This window comes from Schistocerca piceifrons, chromosome 1, assembly GCF_021461385.2.
Source record: "Schistocerca piceifrons isolate TAMUIC-IGC-003096 chromosome 1, iqSchPice1.1, whole genome shotgun sequence".
NCBI classification, from domain to species: domain Eukaryota; kingdom Metazoa; phylum Arthropoda; class Insecta; order Orthoptera; family Acrididae; genus Schistocerca; species Schistocerca piceifrons.
Genome location: NC_060138.1, coordinates 737,430,436 through 737,456,151, shown reverse-complemented (window position 1 = coordinate 737,456,151; position 25,716 = coordinate 737,430,436). Strand labels below are relative to the sequence as shown.

Here is a 25,716-nt window from a genome sequence, read left to right as displayed (position 1 = left end):
GTATCTACGAGAAGTCATCCAACCTAAAAGGGGGTGAAAAAGAAGCCACCAGAGCAGGATTAAGACAGGACATAGCTTTTCACTTAACAAAAGGTGTTTATAATAAAAAATAATTATCCCGAAACGCCAATATTCACAATTATAAGACAGTAAATCAGTCTAAATGCATATATGCTTCAGAAAAAGTAATTTTAGGATCAATAAAGAAAGGTGAGTAAACCAGGAAAAAGGAAACTGAAAGGCTTTCAGGTAGTGAAATCATAAATTCTTGGTGTGGGTTCCTTAGTAAAATCTTTTATTAAAAGGTCAGTTGCATGCATGTGTCTTGAGTGGATACCAGATTCCAGCTAAACAAAAAACTACAGACCTTACAAGAATTTCCAAAATAATGCATTATTTTCTTTAGTCTTCATTGATGACTCCTATAGTGAAGTCTTGTGAGGTCCCTCTTGGCACTCCATGTGGTGTTGTAAGTTCCATGCAGCACCTGTCATGGCATAGGAATATCTGCTGGTGAACTTCACCCAATGAGTAACTCAGATAAATGATAAAGTGTAAAACAGATATTTGAGTTACTATAAACTGTATAATGAAACAGTCATGCTTACTCATTTGTAGATGACAGTGAAACAGGAAATTTTGCAGCTGTAATGGTTATGGGAAAAATCCCAAGTTTAATTCATCTAAATTATGTACCCTCACAAAAGAAAGATTATGCAGATGATGTTAGGATGTAGGACACCAGCAGAAGGATTTAAATAAAGAGATGAAATGAAATGATCGTATGACATTGATGAGTGGGACTTCCAACTGGGGAAGTTCGCCACTCAGTTCCAAGTATTTTTCAGTTGACACTGTGTTGGGCAACTTGCTTGTTGATGATGATGAAATGATGATGATGATGATGATGACAACAACACAACATCCAGTCCCCAAGTACAGAAAATCTCCAACCTCCCCGGCAATCGAACCCTGACCCACTGCATGGCAGTCACATGTGCTGACATCTCAGCCAAGGAGGCAGACAATAAAGAGATAACAGAGATATATACAATCAAGTAAAAAAAAGTGCAGAGAATATTAAGGAAAGAAGAGTAGTGATATATGATCACATTCAAATAATGAATTGTGACAGATTGGCAAGAAAACTCTTAAAACATTTTGTAAAATTAAAAGTGTCTTAGGGCAGTGAATGGAAACCTTATAAAAAACTGACATAAATAAGGAAGAAATTGAAGAGAGAATAAAATATAGAAACAAAATTAAGATTTCCAAGAAAAACAATTCAAAAATACATGAAAAAGTAAAGAGCAAAAGAGGTAAAAGAAAACAGGTAATAGATGAAGGAGTATCGGAGAAAGTGTGGGGCTAATTTAGTAACTTAAATATGATCCTTTGTTGGTCTCAAACAAAAGAAGAAGAACATGTGGCTACAACAATTAAGCAACAATACTAGATAAGAGTCAACACTAGTGTGACCTTAAATGATCCATCAGTGAAAAGAGATATAGAATAAAATTTCAGAATATTTACATATTTCATTGTCTTATAAAATCTTGGTACAAAATATTAGTAAAGGGCTGCGCATACACATTCCTGGTTTGACAAACACTTGGTCACCCTACAAAACCTTGACTGGTCTGCTAAATCATCTAATCTTAATACCACAGAAAATGTCCATGATTGTTTGTAACTGCATTTGAAAAATGGCATTCTATATTCCAGCGATTTTGCCACGCTATAGGATTGACCCATCAGTGAGTGACTTGAGTTGGACATGGTATCCCTTAAACAACTGTGAGTTCTCTTCCTTGCCAAATTGAGGCCATGATCAAACCTGGAGGAGTATTATGCACTGTGAGCATGAAGCTCTCACAGCAGAATGAGTGGCTGGTGGTAACACATCTGCATCACTCAAGTTTGTGGACCAGTGTGGTCCTGGCCTCCCCTATTCACTGTCTGAGTGAACTAGTGGCTGTTCCTTCAGCAGAGTCCAAACAGGCACATGTGGGCAGGGATTTGTTAGTTACTGGGAGCTGCAACATTAGGCACATTATGGAGCCACCTAGGAAGATAGTATTGAATGTTGGAAAGAAAGCCAGTGTGCAATGGGTATTTCGACTGGTGGGCCTCATCCCAGATGTTGAGTGGCCTTGCCTGTGGCTATTGAGTGTACAGGGTGTAGTCACCTGCAATCTGTGGCTCATGTAGGCACCAAAGATGCCTGTTGCATGGGTTCTGAGGCCATACTCAGTTTACATAGGCAGCTGGTGATCGTGGTGAAGGGTGCTGGACTCACACATGCGGTGCAAGCAGAGCTCGCAGTTTGCAGCATTGTTCCCAGAGTTGATTGTCATCCTTTGGTTTGGAGCTGATAGGAGGATCTCAACCAAAGGCTTTGTCAACTCTGTGGTGGTCTTGGTTGCACATTTCTGTACTTCCATTATTGGGTGGGGAATTGAAGGACTCCACTTGATAGTTCAGGAGTGCACTCCACAAAGGAAGCAACTCAACTACTCTGGTAGTAGGCAACTTCTGTAATGTACATGGGTTTTGTTTAGGCTAGGCAGTAGTTTGAGGTGCTCTGATGAACTCTCACCAGACAACACACAGGTAGTGAAGTCAGACTGTGTTCAGCTTAAAGACACTTCAACTGTCAAAATTTTATCAGTAAATTTTCAAAGTATTTGTAACATAGTACCCAAATTTACTGTCCTCCAGAGAAGTTCTTGTGCTCAAAGTTTTCTTGGTCCAAGAGCTGGCTGAAATCCGAAGTAGATATCTCTGAGATATTTAGCAAGTCTTGGAACATATATCGGAAAGACAGATTAGATGCCATGGAAGGGGTAGTGTTCATTACAGTTCACAAAAATATTATCTCCATTGAAGCAAAACTGGGTGTGATATTCAAGTTATCTAGTCATATATAACAGGTCTAGGTGAAACCAATCAACTGTTGGGTGCTTTTCCTAGCCATCCGATTTTGCTGTGACAGTTATTGAGTTATTCAAAGGAAAGTCTATGGTCAGTAATGTGTAAATACTCAGATCATGCGATACTAGTTTGAAATAACTTTGACCTACCGAGTATAGATTGAGACATCTATGGCTTCATTCTAGGGAGTACAGACAGACAGTCTTGTGAAGCACATTTGAACACATTGTCTGAAAACTGTCTTGAGCAGCTAGTTCACATCCCATACACAAGTGAAGTACCTTAGACCTTGCAGCTATAAACAGGTCAGACCTTATCGATGGAATCATTATAGGAACAAAGAGGCTAGGAGAGTGTTTCCCTTAGAATGAGCAGCTAGGCAACCATTAGCATCTAACTTAGATGGTGAAATGACATCATTTAGTTCCAGCATGATGCACATTGAACAGTTATGGACAAAGTTTATACAGATTGTAAATTGTGCTCAGACCAAGTATGTGCCCCATAAGTGGATTAAGGACAGAAAAGACCCACCATGGTTTTGCAACGAAATTTAGAAAAAGTTGCAGAAGGAAAGGGTTTTGCAATCTTCTTGGTTCAAAAGGGAATGTGCAAATGATGACAGGCAATGGTCAGTAGAGATTCATGCATTTGTGAAAAGATCTACGTGTGAAGAAAACAACTACACTGTTATACCTTAGCAAAACATCTGGCCATGAACCTGAGAAAATTCTGGTCCTATGTAAAATTGCTAATCGGGTGTAATGCTTCCATCCAATCACTCATTGCCCAATCTTGTGTGGCATTAGAAGATAACAGAATGACCATTGCACATCTGGATGTAACATTGCAAAGCAATATGAAATGGAACAAGAATTTGAGGATTGTGGTAGGGTAGATGAATAGTTTACTTTGGTTTATTGCGAGAATTTTCGGAAAGTGTGGTTCATTTGTAAAGGAGACTGCATATAGAATGCTAGTGTGACCTATTCTTGAGTACTGCTTGAATTTTTGGGCTCTGCGCCAGATCAAATTAAATCCAGAGGTAGGCTGCTAGATTTATTACTGGTAGGTTTGAATAAGATGCAAGTGTTATAAAGATGCGTCTGGAACTCAAATGGCAATCCATGCAGGGAAGGCGACATTTTTTTCGAAGAACACTACTGAGAAAATTTAGGGATCTTGCATATCAAGCTGCCTGCATAACGATTTACTGCTACCAACATACATTTTGCATAAGGTCCATGAAGTCTCTTTTAACTGATTAAATTTGTCCATGTGATGCACTCTACACATTGTAAGTTAACAATAGAGAAACCTGAATAAAAATCAAACTAATTACTCCACTTGATCACTGTGTAGGAAATAGTGTACTCAGAAAGATAGTGAGTGTAAAATAACAATGAACTATATTTGTGCAGTTGATTAGTATTTAAAACAGACAGATAGGTTTGATGGTTCAAAAATTTCATTTCTATCTCTTCTTGTTGTAGACTAATTCTGCTTAATTGCTTTCATGTACATATCTGCTTGTCCACTTCTATAGCTGAGTGGTCAATGCAGCTAACTGCCATGCAGAGGACCAGGGTTCCATTACCTGATCTGCCACAGGTTTTTCTCATTGGGAGGACTGAAACATGCTGCAGGCAGCCTCATGATGGCAATTAAGGAGCTACTTGACTGAGTAGTAGTGACACCAAGTCACGAAAACTGACAACAGCTGGAGAGCAGGGTGCTGACCCCAGGCCCATATGTACAGCATCCAATGATGCCATTGGTGGAGGATGACATAGGACTGGTTGGTACTGATGGGCCTGCCAGGACCTCAGTGTCAAAGTCACTGTTAGTGCCAGCACAATATCTCCACAAAATCAAGTCCATAATTGCTAACTTCAAGATTATCAGATAATAAAATAATTTTTACACAATGAAACAATATTGTTGATTCTGATGAAACTCCAAGAAGCTCCAATTATCAATGAAGAATGTGACGCATACATATATGTGTTTCACCTCAAGACAGTGCAGAGTTGCAAAATTACTTTCGTTTGAAAAAGACAGACATGGATATTAATTATTAGATTTTGAACATGGAACTCCGTTGCCTCTATGAGCTTCCTTGGTTATTTACTGATGATGCCATCTGCTCGTGGATAGTGACCTGTCAACTCACTGCCCTTCAGGGAGACTCTGCAAATGTTGAGTTCAATTTTTCTACATGGACATATCATGAAGCATGGAGCAATAGCTAACCTACCTCATTTATAAAATTGATACTAGTGGCATGTACACTCACAAGAGATCACTGTGTCATCACTCATCACACCACACTGTCACTATCACATGTATGTGTTCTGGGAGATGATATTTCTGGCCCAAGTTCCAGAACAGATTACTATATTATTACTTGGTGTCTCGTAAAATGAATTACCATTCAAGCACTATTCCATAAGTAATGGAACCATGGTCTCAGAGTAATACAATGGATTGGTGAAGATTTTACAAAGAGTAAAAAGTAGGCATTTAGCTATGTCAGGTCTAAATATTGTAAATATTGGTTGGTTTATTATACCCAGACGGTACAGATTTATTACCGTTTTTAAAGATTTGGTTGATGTACCAGCAACAATTTGAGTGTCTAACCAAATGAAGATTGTACAGACACTGTCAAAAGGGGCAATTATTTGACAAGGGTGTTTTGGAAACAGCAAAAGATGTTGCAGACACAAAGGAAGGGAAACTGAAAAATATTTCAAGAGCAGTAAGGCAGAGAATAAAGGCAAATCAAGGGGTTCAAGATATGTTGGAATGTGATATAAGATGATTTACACAGACAGATCAGAAATCTCACCATGAAGATGATATACTTACATACCTAAGTAATGTCACTTTGAAGGAAGGAGAGGTACAAGGGAATTATGGTGTTTCCACTGAAATGATGAAAGCCAGGGGAAATATTATACTAAAGGAATTTGTTGCAGTTATTTTATTGCACAGAAAATCTATATACATGTCAATCCAGGGCATGCAAAATATTTACTGCTGTTGTCACAAACCTCATAGAAAAACGTATTTAAAGGTTTTCAAGGTTTTCAATGATGTTAGCCACATTTGGGCATTAAAATGAATCAATGGTAAAAGGTGAAAATTTTGTGCCAGATCGGGACTCAAACCCAGATCTCCTGTTTAATGCAAGTGGTCACCTTAACTCGCTTGACCATCTGAACACGCTTTCAGTCCAACCCAAATTCAAAGCCTGTTACACACTAGTAGCGTAGAGTCACCTGTCTGTGACCCCTTACTCACTATTTCAGATTCCTGCAAGAGATCAGGCTTAGTGTGCATCAATACTGAAAGGATGGATCTTTGGTCATCACACTGTATGGTGTGTGCTCTTTCAGATATGTCCAAAAAATTTTTTTTTGCTTGTTACCATCAATTCATTTCAATGCCTAAATGCAGCTAACATCATTGAAAACAATTGAAAAACTATTTGTTTGGCCTCTGGATCATGTAAGGTGTCTGTTCTTTCAGACACACACACACACACACACACACACACACACACACACACACACACACACACCTAACCTATGGTGTGATGACTGATGATCCATTCTTTCTGTGTAGTTGCACACCAAGGCTGATCTCTTGCAGGAATCTGAAATCACTTGTAAGAAATTCATGGGTATGTGACACAGGGCTAGTAGTGGTAACAGGCTGGGAATTTAGGTCAGATGGGAAGTGTGCTTGGATGGCCAAGACAGTTAAGGCAATTGCTCGCTTTAAGCAAGAGATCCAGGTTTGTATCCTGGTCCAGCTCAGAAGTTTTGCCTGTTACCATTGATTCATTTCAATGTCAAATGTGACTAACATCACTGAAAACCTTTGAGTAAGTATTTGTATGGCCACTGGATCACATATGTTCTTTTGGGTATGTCCAAAACAACAGACACATACACTGCAATATTCAAGAAATGGAAGGTGCTGTTGATGTGCAGCTTTCATAGAATGGATTGGTAGTTGGGCTCATTTTGTTAGCAAATAAACAGAATGTAATAATACTTAGAAAGTGTATTTTTTGTGCAAACATACACTTTTTTAAATGGAACAATGCCTGTTGACATTACCAAACTAAAAGTAGGGTAAATTAAAACGTCAGTAGTGGTTGTTGCAGGATTCTAATGTGAGTCATTTACGAGATATCATATTTTGAGAAGTTTCAGGACCGACTCTTGCTTGTGCCATTCAGCCTGCATAGTTGCTGGGTACAGTGTTGTTATGTTTGCTTATAGTGTGCTTGTGTGTTCTGTGAATGTACTGTGACTTGCTAGTTAGTTAGTGTGTGACAGTCCAAGTAGTAGGTCATGAATGGATGATAGGATTTACCAGTACAGAAAATGCAGACTTGCACATGTTGTATGGAGAGTGTAGAAAGAATGCAGTTTATTCTTGTATGATGCATGTGGCAAGATATCCCAATACATGTGCATCATCTCAGCAGTTACTTATCAACCTCTTCAACTAGTTATGTGTAAGTGGTAGTGTAACACCTAGACAATGTAACAAAAGGAAAAAAGTGTTGACAGAAGAGGAGGAATTAATGTTCTTGCTGATATTGCAGTTGATCTGTGCGTTAGCTCCCGCACTATCGCATGACGAACTGGTATGAGTCAGGCAAGCGTCCTAAGCATTCCCCATCAACATAGGTTCCATCCCTATCACATCTCTCTCCATCAAGTGCTGCATCGAAATGGTTGTGAAAATTGTGTTAACTTTTGTACATGGGCCTTAAGACAGGGTACTCCAGATGTATCATCTATCTTGTTTAGTGATGAAGCAACATTTACCAAACATGCCCAGGCAAACTACCAAAACATGCACTATTGATTTGTTGACAATACCCATTGGCTTTGTCAGATGCAATGCCAGCATCCATGGACTGTAAACATGTGGTGTGGGATAGTGAACTATCAGCTCATAATCCCGTTATTCATGGATAGAACACTGAACATGCACAAGTATCACAGCCTCCTAACATATTGTCTTGCATAGGTGCTAGAAGACATTTCTCTGCAGACTAGGAGGAACATGTGGTACCAATTGATGGCTGTCCAGCCCATAGTGCACAAAGTACTTCAACATGTCTTCATGAATTGTTTGCAAATCATTGGATTGAACACAGAGGCCTTGGGCAGCCTGTTCCCCAGGTTTGATGCCTGTAGGCTTTTTTCTGTAGGGAAAGTGAAAGATGCTGTCTACAGAGACACACCAACTACACCTGATGGTATGCAACAACATATCACTGCAGCTTGCTTTGACATCCCCACTGAAATACTAGCACCTGTGCAGCAGTCATTCCATTCCAGAGTGGAAGCATGTATTGCTGCTGCTGCTGGTCATTTTTGAACAGAACCTGTGATGGTCAGTTGTCTCATTACTGGTCTTAATCTGCATAAATACTAGTACAATACAGGTATTGAACAAGTGTTGGAGTGGGAACTTTTCAAAATATGGTATCTTGTTAACGACTCACATTAGGATCCTGCAAAAAACACCACTTACATTCTAATTTAAGTGGCTTAACAATGTAGGAAAAGACAGATTGCTACTTACTATAAGGCAGACTCGTCAAGTTGGGGAAAGGCACAATTAAAAGACACTTACATAAAGCTTTCAGCCATAGCCTTCATCAGTAAAAGAGAGACACACACCATTCACATACACAAGCAAGCACACCTCATTCATACACCAGTGTGGAGGGCCTGTGTGAGAGGGAGGGGGGGAGGGGAGGAAAGGGGAGACGAGACGGGGGAGCAAGAAAGCAGAGGAGGAGGGAAGGGGAAAGATGGGTGTGTCTGTTGGCAAATGGCGGCACACAAAGAGGGTGGGAGATGAGAATAGGGAGGAGGCGACAGGACCGAGGGAGTGGAAGCTGTTGGATGGAGGTTGTAGGGACAACAATACCGTAGATTGAGGCTGGAATAATTTTGGAAGCAGACATATTGTAGGATAACTCCAATCTGCACAGTTTTGGAAATCTGTTGATAGATGGGAGGATCTAGATGGGTCAGGTATTGAAGCAGCCATTGCAGTCAAACATGTTATGTTCAGCTACATGTTGCACAACAGGGTGATCTACTTTGCTCGTGGCTGAAGTTTGATGGTGGCCATTCATCCTGGTCGACATCTGGTTGTTTAGTCACACCAATAAGTAAATCACTGAAGACTATGGACTCTTAATGGATATGATGGAATGCCTAACAGAATATTAAAATACTGTGCTGCACATGTTAGCCCTGTATTTAGCCACATTTATAATTTTTCCTTTAGGAATGGTCAATTTCGTTAACAATTAAAGTACTCAGTGGAAAATCCGCTCTATAAAAATGGAGAAAGGGGTAACATAGACAATTTTAGACCTATTTCTAGTCCATCAGTGTTTGCAAAAGTTATTGAAAAGGCTGTGTATGTAAGGATAATTCATAATTTTATATTACATGATTTGTTGTCAAATGTGCAGTTCGGCTTTAGAAGTCGTTTAACAACTGAAAATGTTATAGTCTCTTTTCTCTGTGAGGTACTGGTTGGGTTAAACAAAAGGTTTCAAATGCTAGCCATATTTTTTTGATTTAACTAAGCCATTTGATTGCATTGATCACAAAATATCACTCCGGAAGTTGGACCATTACGGAATACGGGGAGTAGCTCACAATTGGTTCACCTCTTACTTTAGCAACAGACAGCAAAAGGTCATTATTCACAATGTTGAGAATGGCTGTGATGTGGGGGTACAGTCAAGTGGGGGATGCCCCAGGGATCAGTGTTGGAGCCACTCCTGTTTCTTATTTATATAAATGATATGCCCTTTAGTATTACTGGTATCTCTAAAATATTTCTGGTTGCTGTCTGCACTAGCTTGGTAGTAAACGATGTTGTGTGCAACACTGGCTCAGTTTCAAATAGTGCATTTCATGACATGAGTTCATAGGTTGTAGAAAATAAACTAAAACTAAATCACAGTAAGACTCAATTTTTACAGTTTCTAACACACAATTCAACAAAATCCAACATTTTAATTTCTCAGAATGGACATATGATAAGTGAAACTGACAAATTTCTAGGTGTTCAGATAGTAAATTGTCGTGGTAAGCCCATGTTCAGGATCTTGTTCAAAGACTTAATGCTGCCATTTTCACTATTCGAACGGTATCTGAAGTAAGTGATTGTTCAACACAAAAATTAGTCTACTTTGTTTATTTTCACTCGCTTATGTCGCATGGTACTATATTTTGTGCTAACTTTTTCCATTCTTTTAGGATATCTTTGGCTCAGAAATAGGAGGTTCGGGCCAATAAGTGGTGTAAGTTCGCAAACCTCTTATCGAACCCTGTTCACTAGTCTGGACATTTTGAGATAGGTCTCTCAATATATATATTCCTTACTGTCATTTCTTGTTAACAATATCAGCTTATTCCCAAGAATAAGCAGCTTTCACACAGTTAATACTGGGCAGAAATCAAACCTGCATTTGGATCGGACTTCCTTAACACTTGTGCAGAAAGGTGCGCAGCATACTGCTGCATCCATTTTCAATAAGCTACCACAAGAACTCAAAAATCTTAGTAGTAATCCACGTGCTTTCAAATCAAAACTGAAGAGTTTCCTCATTGGTCACCCCTTCTATTCTGTCGAGGAGTTCCTTGAAAAATTAAGCTGATTCTTCTTGTATTGTTGATTGCTTTTACTTAAACTTATGGCTTGACTTCTTTTGGGTTCATAAACATTTTATTTTTATTTGGTATTACTTTTACATTGTAATTTCATGTACTGACACGTTCCATGATGTTGGAGATTTGCTTCTCAAATTGGTCGTGCGGAACTTGATGTGTAAATAAATAAACCAATACAAAAATCCTTGCAATGTTTGCAGTAGAGCTGGTATATGACGTGGCTACTTTCGCAGGTGGCCTGGCCTCTGATGGGGTAGGATAATCCTGTGACATGATTGGAATAGGAAGTACTGGGTGGGTAGATTGGGCTGGTCTTTCTAACATTTTTGATGACTAAGAGTGTGTGAAGTGTATGTGTAAACTCCCCACTTCTCTTACATGAGATAACTCACTTAAGAATGCACAGCCGATCTTCTTCTCTGGATAGCTGGCTTCTGGAATCTCTACAAAATTCTTCTCCGAAGAATGATGCTAGTCACAGGAACATTTAAGACTCTCTCTCTCTTTGTGAAATAATGAGGTACTAGAGGAATACTTTAAAATAGCTATGGGTATATTTGAGCTTCATAAAGAACAAAATTCACACTTCACACATAAACATTAGACTTCTTGTAAGTCAGTTGTATAGTCTCACATTAGAAACAAATTTGAGTACATTTAGCAACGAGTTGGCTTAACAACCATAACTCTATTACAAACAAATTGTAAAATACATCTAGCCTCCACCAAGCCCAAGATAAGAGTTTATTCACAGTTCCAAGTCTCAGTTGTTCTTTTGTCACTAACAATAGTCACAATTACAAACAGCACAGAATAATACAGGAGTTCCTTGGTTCTTCTGTGTACTTTTCACTGTGACTTCCATGGATCACCCGGCAAGTACTTGTCGGTGCCGTTCAACTGCAGCATTGACCTTTTGCTTGCAACTGATTTCACACCTGCATACACAGACACATTATGTGGAGTAGATAGGGTTCCTTTCTTCCACTCACCTCTAAAATATCATGTGTTCGAGATGGTTGAAGGCTGAGTGGTTCTAGAATTCATGCGGAAATTCTCAAAACACTACATATCCCCCCCCCCCCCCCCCCCCCCCGTCAGATCAGACTTACGATATTTTATATATAATTGTTATGTACCTAACATCACTCACAAAAACATTTCATATCATAACAATATACTTTTCTCATACATGTTTCTCCATACATCTTTCACTTTAACAACAATCTTTTTTATCTCTAGAATTATCTTTAGCTGAGAGTTCCTATATTCTGTTCTTATTTCACCTTGACATCAAGACCCGAACTTTTTTTATGTTTTTAGTCACCTTTTATAATATTTAAGAATTGAGAGGACTCTTTCCTTATTTCCAATCATAAACTGCAGGTGTTTATGACACTTGAGTAATCCATTTTCTATTTCTATCCTCTGTACTACCTTTTCTTTAGTATGTACTAGCTTCATTATCTGTTGTAGTTTGGAGGAAGTCTGGGCAAAATGAAAGTGTTCCTTTTGACACCCGTGAACTTCCATAAAACGTAATAATGCTCATTGTGCCTATAATTCAAACTTTCCAGAATAATCCCTACAAAATTTTGTGACTTTTGTCACGATATTGTTCCTTTCCCCTAGGATCGGTACCTATACTTAGCCAGTGGGTTGACCCTATGAGAGCACGTCCTCTTTCCATTTTTTGGTAGGTACACCCCTTTATAAAACACTCCTATTTTTTCATGCCACAGGTCGGCCTACTCCAAGTAGGTATGCCTGCCCCATATTCTTTGCCCCCCCCTCCCCCCTTATCCTGTCTGAGTAGGCCTCATGGTTCATTACCCCAGTATACACTCCTATGTATACTGTAATTAAGTATTTTGTGGTAAAGTTACAAATCTACTCTACACTTGGCATATACTTCTTAATACTTCATCTAATCCCTAGAGTCCTCCTCTACTTATCAACTTCTATACTTCCATTAGATACCATGTCTATATAGACTATTCAGTAAATAATGTGCTTACTTAGGCTATTTGAGTCCAATATACTACAATTCATCACTTTATCGGAGTACTTATTATACAGACTTTTCTTAGATGACTACCATGACCAGTTCGACTCTTTTTTTCTCCCAAGCCTCCTTCTTATATACACTCAACGTAGAATCATCCTAGTTTTTAGATACTTGTATATATGTGTGTGTTGTGAATGACACTTCACAATTTTTCAGAAACACAACTTTTGTTGAGGTAAGTTCACAAGGTTGATGACAACAACAAAAGTAAAGGTAACAATAACATTCCCAGTAAAAGTCTCCTAATTGAGGCAAACAAAAGTTCACTTCTAATTTTCCACAAAGGTACGTGGTAACACACACTCAGTAGTAAAAGTCCAATTCAGATACGAAGACGTAATCTTCAGCGGTCAAAGTACATGAGGTCGGCATCCGGTGTGAACTGAACTATGGGGCTGGTCCTAGCTCCTAAATAGCTGTCTCCAGCCCATCAGGTTTTGGCATAGCGATACTTCCTGCAGGCCATGGCTCGATCTCCCCCTGCAGGAAGTAGTGCTGGGAATGTCTGTTTCCATTTTTTTTATATATATATATATATATATATATATATATATATATATATATATATATATATATATATATATATATATATGATGATGATGATGATGTAGAACCGTCATAGTTTTCATATATATGGTTATAATAGAGGGAAACATTCCACGTAGGAAAAATATATCTAAAAACAAAGATGTAGTGACTTACCAAATGAAAGTGCTGGCAGGTCAACAGACACACAAACAAACACAAACATACACACAAAATTCAAGCTTTCGCAACAAACTGTTGCCTCATCAGGAAAGAGGGAAGGAGAGGGAAAGAGGAAAGGATGTGGGTTTTAAGGGAGAGGGTAAGGAGTCATTCCAATCCCGGGAGCGGAAAGACTTCCCTTAGGGGGAAAAATGGACGGGTATACACTCGCACACACACACATCCATCCACACATATACAGACACTCTCTTTTAAAGTATGCAATCCCTGCTTTACAGCATCAAACTTAACGTTGCAAACATTTTCAAATGATCCTAACTTTTCATTGATTTCTGATTCTACAGTATTACATTTTTCCTCAATATCAAATTCTAACTTTTTTACTAAGTCTTGTAATTGATCATTCTTTTTCTGACTAAAGCCGGTGAACATTTGATTTACGTGAATGTCCAATGAATTGGTTCATTCTTTCTTTAAGTCTAATTTCAAATCCTCTACTTTACTATTCAAGGTGTCAAATTCAGTCTTTAAAGCATCCATGCCTTTGCATAGAATACCAATTCTTTGCTCTGTGAGTCGACTTTGGCGTTTAACAATCCTAAAGTTTCAGTCTGAGGATTTAAACTAGAATGTACTAAGCTTAGTTCTTTGTTTAGAGTTGCATTTAGTTCCTTACTTAGAGCAGCATTTTGAGCATCTGCAGCTGTCCTCTGGTCATCTAATTGAGAATTCATTGAGCCTAATTGTATACTCTGAGCTTTGATTAGATTTACTAACTCAGGTCAATCAGGCCCTTCTTTAGTAATTCTCATAGCCATGGCTAGTTCTGATATCTGCTTGTGTCAGTGTATGTGCGCATGGATATGTGTGTGTGTGTGTGTGTGTGTGTGTGTGTGTGTGTGTGTGTGTGTGTGTGTGTGTGTGTGTGTGTGTGTGCGAGTGTATACCTGTCCTTTTTTCCCCCTAAGGTAAGCCTTTCCGCTCCTGGGATTGGAATGACTCCTTACCCTCTCCCTTAAAACCCACATCCTTTCGTCTTTCCCTCTCCTTCCCTCTTTCCTGATGAAGAAACCGTTGGTTGCGAAAGCTTGAATTTTGTGTGTATGTTTGTGTTTGTTTGTGTGTCTATCGACCTGCCAGCACTTTCGTTTGGCAAGTCACATCATCTTTGTTTTTAGATATATTTTTCCCATGTGGAATGTTTCCCTCTATTATATTCATACAATTAAATAATTTTATCAATAATTGATTGCTTTCGTTTTTAAGTAATTTATAGTTTTCAACAGTATTTATGTGGAGAGGAATGTCCACAACAAAATAGTGACCACTCAGCATTGAACATTTCGCCCTATTATAGTTATCTTACTCACAACATGACCTTACAGACCCATAATCGTACAACGTGTACATCTTTGCTTGTGCCATTTGCTGATAGGTGGCAACAATGGTAAGTAGCAGTCAAAAGAAACAGATCACAGACATCAGGCAGTTAGCTTGGACCTTGGTCAATATAACCTCATTCAAACATTAGTCAATATGTGTCTGCATCATAAAGTTGTTCTTCATTGAATATGTCAGTTTACGAACCTAATTCTCGTTCGTCGCGTGAGGTGTTACCGTTTTGTTTCAGTATGAAGAAAGCAGCAGCTGAGGCTCATCAAATACTCTCAAGTATGTATGGTAAGGACCCTGTTGGTGGAAGAATGTGTCATGAGTGATTTCAACATTTCAAGAACGGTGATTTTAACGTTGTAGACCAGCATAGTGGCAGGAGAGAGAATGTTTTTGAAGATGCAGAATTGGAGACATTGCTGAGTGAAGACTCACATCAAACTCAAGAAGAATTGGCACAATTATTAGGAGTGACACAGCAAGCCATTTCAAAATATCTCAAGGCTATGGGCATGATTCAAAAAGAAGGAACTTAGGTCTCATATGAGCTGAAACCAAGAGATATTGTGTAGTTCAGGACTATCATATTTTTCAGCAGAGAATCGACTATAACATGAAATTCACTCCTTATTTGCAGTTATCAATTTTTTTTATTTTTTGCAATCATTTGATGGAGTTAATAACCTAAAGAAGCAGTTTTCCAATGCATAATGTTTTGCTTATTAGAATTATAGTTTTTTGTATATGTAATGAAGCTAAAGTAATTCAAAGTACATGCAAATACATATTAGCAGTTCTGTATTCCATATATTTTCAGTGGAAAAGATCAGTAAACATCCTCTACAAAACTGCAGTAATAAGTAAACCTTGTTGCAATATTTTTCTTCATCCCCCAGCCGTATATCATGTAGCGCTTACAACCATGAACATATGGTCAGTAAACATTATTCTATAGAATATTTTGAAAGGAAAATTTCTCTTGACTTATAATTTTATTTAAATGTAGTGTTCAACTTTATTTTTATTTTTTCCAGGTTGAAAGAAGCAGTGGAAGCTGGTTTGAATGATGTCAGTTACCTTAACTCTGATATGTCTAGAATGGACATGAAAGGAGAACACCATACTCCAGGAAACATTCAAGGTGAATCCACATTGTATAAATCTTTATAAAATATGATCCTTACAGTGAAATTTGTGTAAACCAATACTGTCAACCCGTTTAGAGACCGCCACTTTTTTTCGTATTTTTTACGCTGCTCCACAGACAAAGCAGTCTCCATTTTCACTGAAAATAGTATCTCATAGCTCATTGCTAAGGGAATGTTTCATGTTATTTTATTTTTTATTAATGTCCACAGTCACTGAGGAAGGCACATTTAAATGTCGGTCAACTCAAACCCAGCACTCAGCGCTATGTCAACCACCATATTAAAAGTACACACAAATGAACATTTTAACACATTCTGGTTGATATCATCCTCCCTATTGGATTATTTTGTTATTTATTTGCATTTACTTAATTTTTTAAAAGGAATTTTAGGATCCATATATGAGAACTTTAATATATTTTGTTAATCATGTACTTATACATGTTCATGCTCATGCATCAGACTTAAAATTATGTCAACCTATACACAATAGTAGCAAAGTTATTAATGAACAAATTAATAAAATAGCCTTGAAAAATATAGTAAATGTATTTTACATCTCTGTGGCCCTGAGCACTATGGGACTTAACTTCTGAGGTCATCAGTCCCCTAGAACTTAGAACTACTTAAACCTAACTAACCTAAGGACATCACACACATTCATGCCCGAGGCAGGATTTGAACCTGCAACCATAGTGGTCGTGCGGTTCCGAACTGTAGCACCTAGGACCACTCAGCCACTTTGACCAGCTTACATCTCTGTCACTTCCGAATTAATATCATAGCGCTGGAAATTTACAGCACATTTTAAAACTCCCCTTTCATTCATAGAAACAGGAACACTTAGTTTTCTTTATATTTTTTCAGATTCTGTAAGACTCAGATCTTGTGACTCAGGATATCTGAACTGGAATCTGCCAGAGTTTCAAACAAACATCAAGTCCTTCTCCAGTGAACAGTTCCTCAATTCAACCAAAATAAAACTTAATGGTTTTTGCTTTTTAGCTGGAAACTTCACTAAAAGCCGATTCCCTGGTTTAGGATCATAAAAATTGTCACCATTATTATCTTACTCTTCACCTTATTCATCTGATGAATCTTTAATGGAATACTGCACATCTTCATCACAATCAGTGAAATCCTTGGACACTGACTGTTTGCTTTCCATGGTAGTTTTCATGACTTCTCTTTTCTTTTATTGCTCAGTTTACATGAGATGACACATTTATTCATTTGACTGAGATGTTCCACCATCAGTATTGGCACTGGCAAAACTTTTTCCTGGCTCAGTTTCTTTTTCTGGTACCTGGTTATTTTTCGTATCTCATGTCCTGGAGCACTTTCATGACTACTTCTCCCACCAGTGCCAGTGTGGGCTGAAATTCTGGAGATTCTGCCATACAACATTGTGATGACAATATCGTATTAAGGATTTTTTGTGGATTGAATAGAGAAATGCCACAGGGCCAGAATCCATGGTTTAAGTTGGCAGCTGCAATAGGATTAGTGGTCTCCATCAACTCACTAAGAAGAGTAGGAAAGTGCTCTTTGGAATTGAAGTCAGTCTTCTGTCTGCTTCCTGGTGCCATTTTGTCAATACTGATAGCCATGCCATTGTAAGCTTGTGAAATGCCATGTCTAGAGGTTGTAGCAAGTGTGTGGCATTCATAGGGAGACAGATGAATTTAATTATGTGCTCCTTACACATTTTGAGCACACTTAATGAAAAATGGGAAGGCACACTGTCACACAGCACTAGTTTCACACCTTCTTTTTTCCTGGCCAAAGGTATTGCAATAGTCTGTAGCCAATCTTTGAATATGGCTTCATCAAACCATTCAGACTTTGACCTGTTATATCTGGTTCCTGCAGGTGCTCCTTGTGTCCAAGTATGCCACATATGTTTACATTTATAAACATCACATGCAGGCAGGAGTTCACCATTGGCTGTACCAACAAATATTCTGGTTACTGATTTAGAAGAGTTCATTATATTCCCCAGAGACCTGGTTCCTCATTTGTAAATTCAAACTTTTCCATCATCTAGATTGGATTCATTGTACTGTAGGATCTTAGAATTTCTGATGCCCTCTAGACTCTTTTGAAGGTTTGCGAAGTAGTTCTTAACCATGTCAATATCAACCTGAAACATGGATAATAAAATAATAATAATTTTGAACAAAGAAAATAAAAATTCATTCATGAACCAGGAAACAACATAAAATCAATTATGTCACTGTGTACAACTAAGGTACATTTACTCTTCTGGTAGTGATGTTCAATGAAGTTTTCATTGCCAGCATGACATTTCAATGAATGAAACTGTCCACCCACTCTTCTCCAGGCAAATTGTTCTCAAACACTTTTGCATTTCATCAGCTTTTGTCAAGATAGTGTTTTACTGAAAACCAAATGTCAAATTTCAGAAATGAAAATCTGTGCTCTAAGACAACCATTGGGTGTTCTGCAATGATGTTCTTCCTCTACATTTAATGCAGTTTCTGTTCGTGTTCATTATGTGATCACACAAGGTAATTCGTGGCATTTCATCTTTGTTTGCAGCATTTCTAATTGATAATGCATTTGACTTCATAACTTCAACTGCTTTTCAAAATGTGGAAGTTTGGAAGACATGTTTGTCATGTACCACATTTCAGAGAAGACTGACAACAAAAGTATAGAATTTGCAGGAAGACAACAAAGGTTTTTGTGGCAGGATGAAATCTTGCCATAATCAGTCAGCTTTTTTGCTTTGTCAGATGCCTGGGTGAATCTGTCCTGGGCTACTAATTCAGTTCTCAGCAAAATGGAAAAAAAATATTATTATTGTTTTGCTAAGTTGATAAATCATGATTATATAAATACAATTATTCTGTACTTCAGCACAGCTTAAGAAGGCTAAATTGACAAAAGTTAGACACGGAACTTTTTTGTACTATCCATCCCATTGGTAACAATGGCTTAGAAACATCAAGGACACACTGTATGTTCCACGCCAATTTGTGAGGTCAAAGGAGAGATCTTATCAGTCAGCTAGAAGCCAGGAGTAGCTAACTAATACACAAATTTAGAAAGGGTACATGCTGGTTGAATATAGATTCCCCAGGTCAGTTCTAGATATTTCTATGGTACTCTGAAATGCAGATTACAAATAAATAAACATTAAGCAATACATTACAACGTAATGAAAAAGATAGTCGCTACTCATGGTATAGCGGAAATGCTGAGTCACAGAAAGGCACAACAAAAAGACTGTTAGAAAGTTAGCATTTAGCCAACAAGGCCTTTGTCAAAAGTAGACAATGTACAGACACTTACACACTCTCACACAGACTCAGCTGGCTCCAGCTGCCAGAGACTGTGGTTATGTGTGTGTAAGTTGCATTTGCATGAGTGTATGCGTGTATGTATGTTGTCTACTTTTGACAAAGGCCTTGTTGGCCAAAAGCTAACTTTCTGACAGTCTTTTTGTTGTGCCTTTCTGTGACTCAGCATCTCTGCTATATTGTGAGCAGTAATTATCCTTTTCAATATATTGCTACATCCAATTCTGGATTTTCCAGTGTTTTAAGGGATATGTTATGTGTAATTGGCAACACTGATGCAACATGTCCATCGACTTTTACCAGTGCTCACAGTTTAGATGTCTCTGTGAACAAATTTTCATGCATATTGTTTGATAGGAGTGTGATTAGCATATTTTGTTGAATTGAAACAAAAATCTGGTGTATTAAAAATAAAAGAAACTGATTTTTTCACTCCGCTAACATGATTTGTATCAGTGTTTGGAGTTGTCTTCCAAGGCAGAATGCTCAGTGTAAGTTATCTGCCTTCTTCTGTGGGAAAATACATAACTTGCTTAACATTAAACTTCATGAATGATTCGTGGACTTTCTTCTTAGACATTCCTCCACTTTATTTGATTTGTTCAATCAAAGATTTTCCAGATACATTTTCCCTTTCCTCCACATACGCACTGTACATGCTTTTCTCTGAACTGTGTATATGGAAATTATCATTACAATAGAGCCTTTGATCTCTAAATCTTCGTTAAGTCCCATAGTGCTCAGAGCCATTTGAACCTCTAAATCTTCTTGGCCTCATCAGCCTATGCTGTGCCTGTCACCCGTCTACACACCTGGACCATGCTCCACTTCACTTCTTGCACAATCATGCTCCTGTCTAAGTCTCACACTTCAAACTCACATATGCCACATTCCCATCTTCTGAAGTTTCTGCCCCTCCCATCATTCCATTAACTCCCATTCCCTCCAACTTTCCGTCCTTCTCCTTGCCTCCTTTCTTTCATCAACTACACCACCCAATACAACCATCACCTCAGTTGAGCTACATGTCTGTGTAATATAGTCATCGGGGACAATGTGGCCATTCAGGTGTGTGTGTATGTGTATTCTGTAGTTCTCTGGAGAAAGACTTCATCCAAAAGCTTAGCAACTGTTCCAGAATTGTTACCATGCATATCAGCCAGTCAAGCCATCAGTTATACAATGAGTTGTCAACTGTTGCTATGTTTATTTTGCTGATCTGTCTCTTTACAAATTTAATTTAGAAATGAAATGAAATGGATTTCTTTTGAAAGTGACAGTTATTGCTCTCATCAGTGTGGAATTATAACTTTGCCATCCCCGTTTGTATACTCCATCATGGGATTTGTTGTTGACAATATAGACTCATTCAGAAGAAACTGCAACATTCGATCAGTGAACAGTGGACAGAAAAACGGTTTGTACTGACATAACACTTTGCTAAGATATGAATTCTTCAGCAGGTTTCATTGTCAATAGGCTTCCAGCAAAAATGAAAAAATTGAGTGACAAATCCCAAGTCTTCAAATCCAGGTTGAAAGGCTTCCTAGTGGCACATGCCTTCTATTCTGTACTGGAGTTCTTTGCAGAAGCTGAGAACTTTTCACTGTAATGTATAATTTATTCATATACTTTGTGAATACTTTTTACTGTGTTTTATTCATTCTGTAGTTCCTTTTGTTTATAATAGTTTTAATCAGCATTCTGTAAAGTATGTAATGACTCAACCCATGACATAAAAAAATTGTCACATAATGCCACAAAGTACCTTCAGAATTTTGCGGAACAGTAGGAAGTGTTCCTTATTTAATATTGTTGTGTTCTGCCAAACACCATGGAAAATTTGGTGAGTAAATAAATAAATAAACATTGAAAACTATGCCTGTTACCAAGTGCCTAAACAGTGGCTGTGAAAACAGTCATTGTATGATCACTTTTGTGAAAACAGTCATTGTATGATCACTTTTGCTGTATTCAACATTCTTCTTAAGCGTGAGAGATTGTCTTATATGCTTGTCATTCACATTATAATAATTACACTGAAATAAGAAATTTTAGATTCATAATGTAAGCATGCAACACACATTTTGTGAATTAGGTGTGATTTCAGTATAATGACTTTTCTTTTCAACCTAAAGAGATGGTCGGTTTGCAAAAATTCGGGAGGACGACGGTTCAATCCCGCGTCCAGCCATCCTGATTTAGGTTTTCCATTATTTCCCTAAATCACTCCAGGCAAATGCCGGGATGGTTCCTTTGAAAGGGCACGCCTGACTTCCTTCTCCATCCTTCCCTAATCCGATGAGACCGATGACCTCGCTGTTTGGTCTCTCCCCCCAAACCAACCAACCAACCGACAGGTCTGCAAAATGCTGTACCCACAGTCAACTATATCATGTTCAAAATTTTGTCCTGTCATTTCTTATTAAGATTATTTATGTATTCCTTCCATAAACAATATGAAAGCTGGATTTCCCCTCCAACCTAAAATCAATTCCATCTCCCATATTGCAAAAATTAAGCGGATTGTGGACAATGCGACATTTACTTCAATCTACACAGCAATCTATTCTGAGGAAAAAATATATAGAGAGTCACTGTGAACCTCACACTTAGCCTTGTGGGACATGAATAAATTGTTGCAGGGGTAATCGTAGAATGGAGTATTCAAACTTCTGGATACTTTGAGACAATCAACAGTTCCCACACAGAAACAAAAGTTACATGTAATACCATGTACATTTGAAACATACAGCACTGTTCCTGTCATGTGATATCAAGAGACCTTTCTTCAATATATTATTTTAGCGATTATGGTCTTTGGTTTGTGGAATGTTTAGTCCTTGTAGTTAGGTGTTTATCTCACTTTGTAGCTAACATATATTTGATAATTCTCTATTCTTTCCTTTTCCTCTTATAATATTGTGGCCTCCCATGACTCGAAGATTTTCATTGTTTTTCAGACATCATATTACTTCCTGGTTTCACAGATGCTGTCTGTTTCATTGTCGGTTTGTGTCTTAGTCATAATATTAAACTATACAATGATGATTGATTTTTTTCTTTGAATTCTTGGAAGAATGTATCTGTCATTGCATATATTGTTGTACCTATTTCCATATTCACATTGAGGCTAATACACTTTACACAATTAGCTGAAGCTTCTTTGTCCTTTCATTATAGCTGCTCCCCTGGAAATAAAAAAATGTGTCACATGACAACTGACTCTGTAGAACGGTTGTTCAGATCTTCTAGCTCAGGCTGCACCTTATAAATCTAGTTGCTGATTAACACAAACCTTTGTAATGTGACTATTGCTTCTATCGTTTGGTATTATCTATCATAGTATTGCTGCTCCACTTTTGACTTTTCTGCCAGAAGTCTTCAGTTACCAAAACATAAGATATTTGTTGAATAAATTAATAGTATCTGGAAATAATGCTGGGTCATTTTATTATTATCGAATACATTACATTCAGTTAACTCCATAAAAGATAAATACATACAGTTTTCATAACTGTTGTTGCTGAAATGAATGTTGTTATGATAGGATAGAATGTACAATTATGTGGTAGTTATTAAATTCTTTGTCCTTTCATTATAGCTGCTTCTCTGGAAATAAAAAAGTGTGTCACATGACAACTGACTATGTAGAAAAGGTTGTTCAGATCTTCTAGCTCAGGCTGCACTTTATAAATCTGGTTTCTGATTAACACAAACCTTTGTAATGTGACTATTGCTTCTATCATTTGGTATTATCTATCATAGTATTGCTGCTCCACTTTTGACTTTTTGCAGTTGTTTTGTTCCAGTACCATGTCATTGTATTATTCTTGGTTTCAGGACAAAAAATCATGGAAAAGGAAGAAATTACAAAAGGAAATATTCGTTTTTATACTTACCAGTCATACATTTCTGCAGCAGGAGGCTATTTCATTACACTCATAGTTTCATTATGTTTTTTATTAAATGTGGGCAGCACAGCATTTAGCACATGGTGGCTTGCTGTGTGGATCAAAGAAGGAAGTGGGGTAAGTTATATTTTATTTATATATTGTGAAAAGTACTGTAAATATTGAAGGAAAATTTCATGACTTTCTTTCCATTCTTGCCGTGGCACTTTTTCCCCCTTTCTTGAATCAACATATCCAGCTGTCTACATTTTTTTTAGCTCTCTTCTTGATTTCTAAAGGAAATAACTTCTGAATACTGCCTACCTTTTCATTTGGTGTATTGGCCTCTAATTATTGAAAATTTTGGTATCTGCAACTACCTCATGAGTGTTAATTTTAAGTCATCTGCGCCCACCCCACCCCCCTCTTTCCTGTACCACCCTCCATATGTATCTCTCTCTATTTATTTATTTCTCTTGCAATGTAGTTTTTGTAAACTACATAATTGCACTTGACACTATAAACGTTTATTTGTATTATTTGCTTTGATTTGATCATCATTTGAGCCTTATATCCATGACATTTACCTAATAATTTAGAATTCCTCTACATCAGTGCATGACATCGGTGGGTCTTTATTCGTGACAGACAATGGTAATGCCCTAGTCCACTGGGACAACAAAGAGCCATTCATTATTACTTAATGGTGTCCACAGAGTTTCATTCAATATTATTAGCTTCTGAATGCAGTTCTTCAGAATTTCTTGAACTGGTTGCAACCTCTTAGTGTCATACCTCTCATGGTCATATGTGAACAAAAGTATAAGTACTTGCTTGCATATTGTAAGGCTCTTATATACTGTTTTACATTGTAACTGCTCACTACTTATCCTTACATACTGCTGTTCAATGGGCTTGGCTACCATAAACTTAGTCATTGCATGCTGAAACATAAGGATGTACTTATTTCCTTGGTTTGTGTGCTTTAATGGAAGCACTACATCGGCATCACACATTTTGATAACGTGTTCATGCGTCTTTATCATCTCTAAAATATATTCTTCTATATCCTTCTTCATATCATTTAATGCTCAGTACTTTTTTTATTCACTGATAGATTCTTTCTATGCCATGTTGTCCTCCAGTGGGAGATACGTGAAACTGTTTTAATTTTGCAGCTTTTTCATGTTGATTTATTTCTTCTACCATGCTCACGTAAGATGTCTCACATTCCCAGATATACTCTTCTATATCTTTGACACAGCTTTCACAATTTTTAATATAATCTATTACTGTTTTCAGTTCAGTTGTCTCATTTTTCTGTGTCCTCGGTGATCCCGCCTGTCGCCTGCTTGCTTATGTCAATAGCCCTGCTGCCTGTGCCTGCCTGTAAGTCCCTGACCCATGCTACAGCTTTCTCTTCTGCCTTGTCCAGACCTAGGCTACTGTTGCCTTCTGGTCATGCACCAACCACCCTGACCTTCCTTACTCACAGATGTGCATCAGCGAATTCATTTTGTTTGCCATTTTTGAGCATCATCTGATGGTCTTATTCCTGCAACTTTGACATAAACTTCATCAATCAGGATGACACCTACCCAAATTGGTCAATACATATCAGTAACTTCCTGTCAAATATGTGCAGTCTTAAGTAATATACTGCCCAAAAGATGGTTAACATATCCCTCCCAGTCATACTGTACCCTCTTTCTGCCTTATTCAGCATCCTCAAGGCATTTGGGAAAGATAATTTGCTTCTAGTTTTTCCCTGACTCAAAACTGCTCTTATATTTGTCTCACTAGTATCTGTGTTAGTTATAAAGCCCTTGTCAAGGTCCAGATACTGCAACATTAGTGAGCTGATCAGCTCCTGTTCCTGATACTGAAAATCATTTTCCAGCTTGAATCCCAAGTGGAAGATATTTCCTTTTTTAATAACTCATGTAGCTAACTAAGTTGTTTATAAAATGCCTGTGTATCCCACAAGTCATAGATATCCCCTTAGTTGCTTTGTTGTTTTAGGCTGTGAATACTCCATTGTCACTTTGACTTTCTGTGTGTCTGTCATCAAGCCCTCAGGTGATAAAATATGGGCAACTAGTATACTTGTTGTTGCAAAATTTTGCACTTGTCCACCTTTAACTTTAAATTGTGGAGTCTAAGTCTTTCAAATATTTCTGTCAGCTAAACATTGTGTTTCTATAAGGAGCAGCCAAATATCATCACATTATCCAAATAAATGAACAACTTGTCACATTGTAAGCCTGTCAAAAGAGAGTTCATCAACTTCTGAAATGTACTTAGTGTTGTTTGAAGATACATGCACATTCATTTGTACTCTGAATATCTGTACACCATATTGAAAACCACTTTTTCTTGGTTCGTTCTATATAATATGACCTAATAAAAACCATTCACTAAATCTAGGATCAAGAAGTATTTTGGCTTTCCTAGACCATCAGGAATTTTTTCTATCCTTGGTAATGAATTTAGGGAGATTTCATCAGTCCCCCA

The 25,716-nt window shown here is 37.7% G+C and overlaps 1 protein-coding gene across 4 annotated transcripts in view; it reads left to right on the top strand.

Moving 5' to 3' along the window:
• LOC124711518 (ATP-binding cassette sub-family C member 5-like) overlaps positions 1–25,716 on the top strand; it is a 538,718-nt gene that overhangs the window by 366,264 nt on the left and 146,738 nt on the right. For all 4 annotated transcript variants that reach the window (XM_047241664.1, XM_047241655.1, XM_047241649.1 and 1 more), the window contains 2 exons: positions 15,870–15,976; positions 23,153–23,340. In XM_047241664.1, the coding sequence (XP_047097620.1) occupies positions 15,870–15,976; positions 23,153–23,340 (295 nt within the window). The remainder of the gene's footprint in view (positions 1–15,869; positions 15,977–23,152; positions 23,341–25,716) is intronic.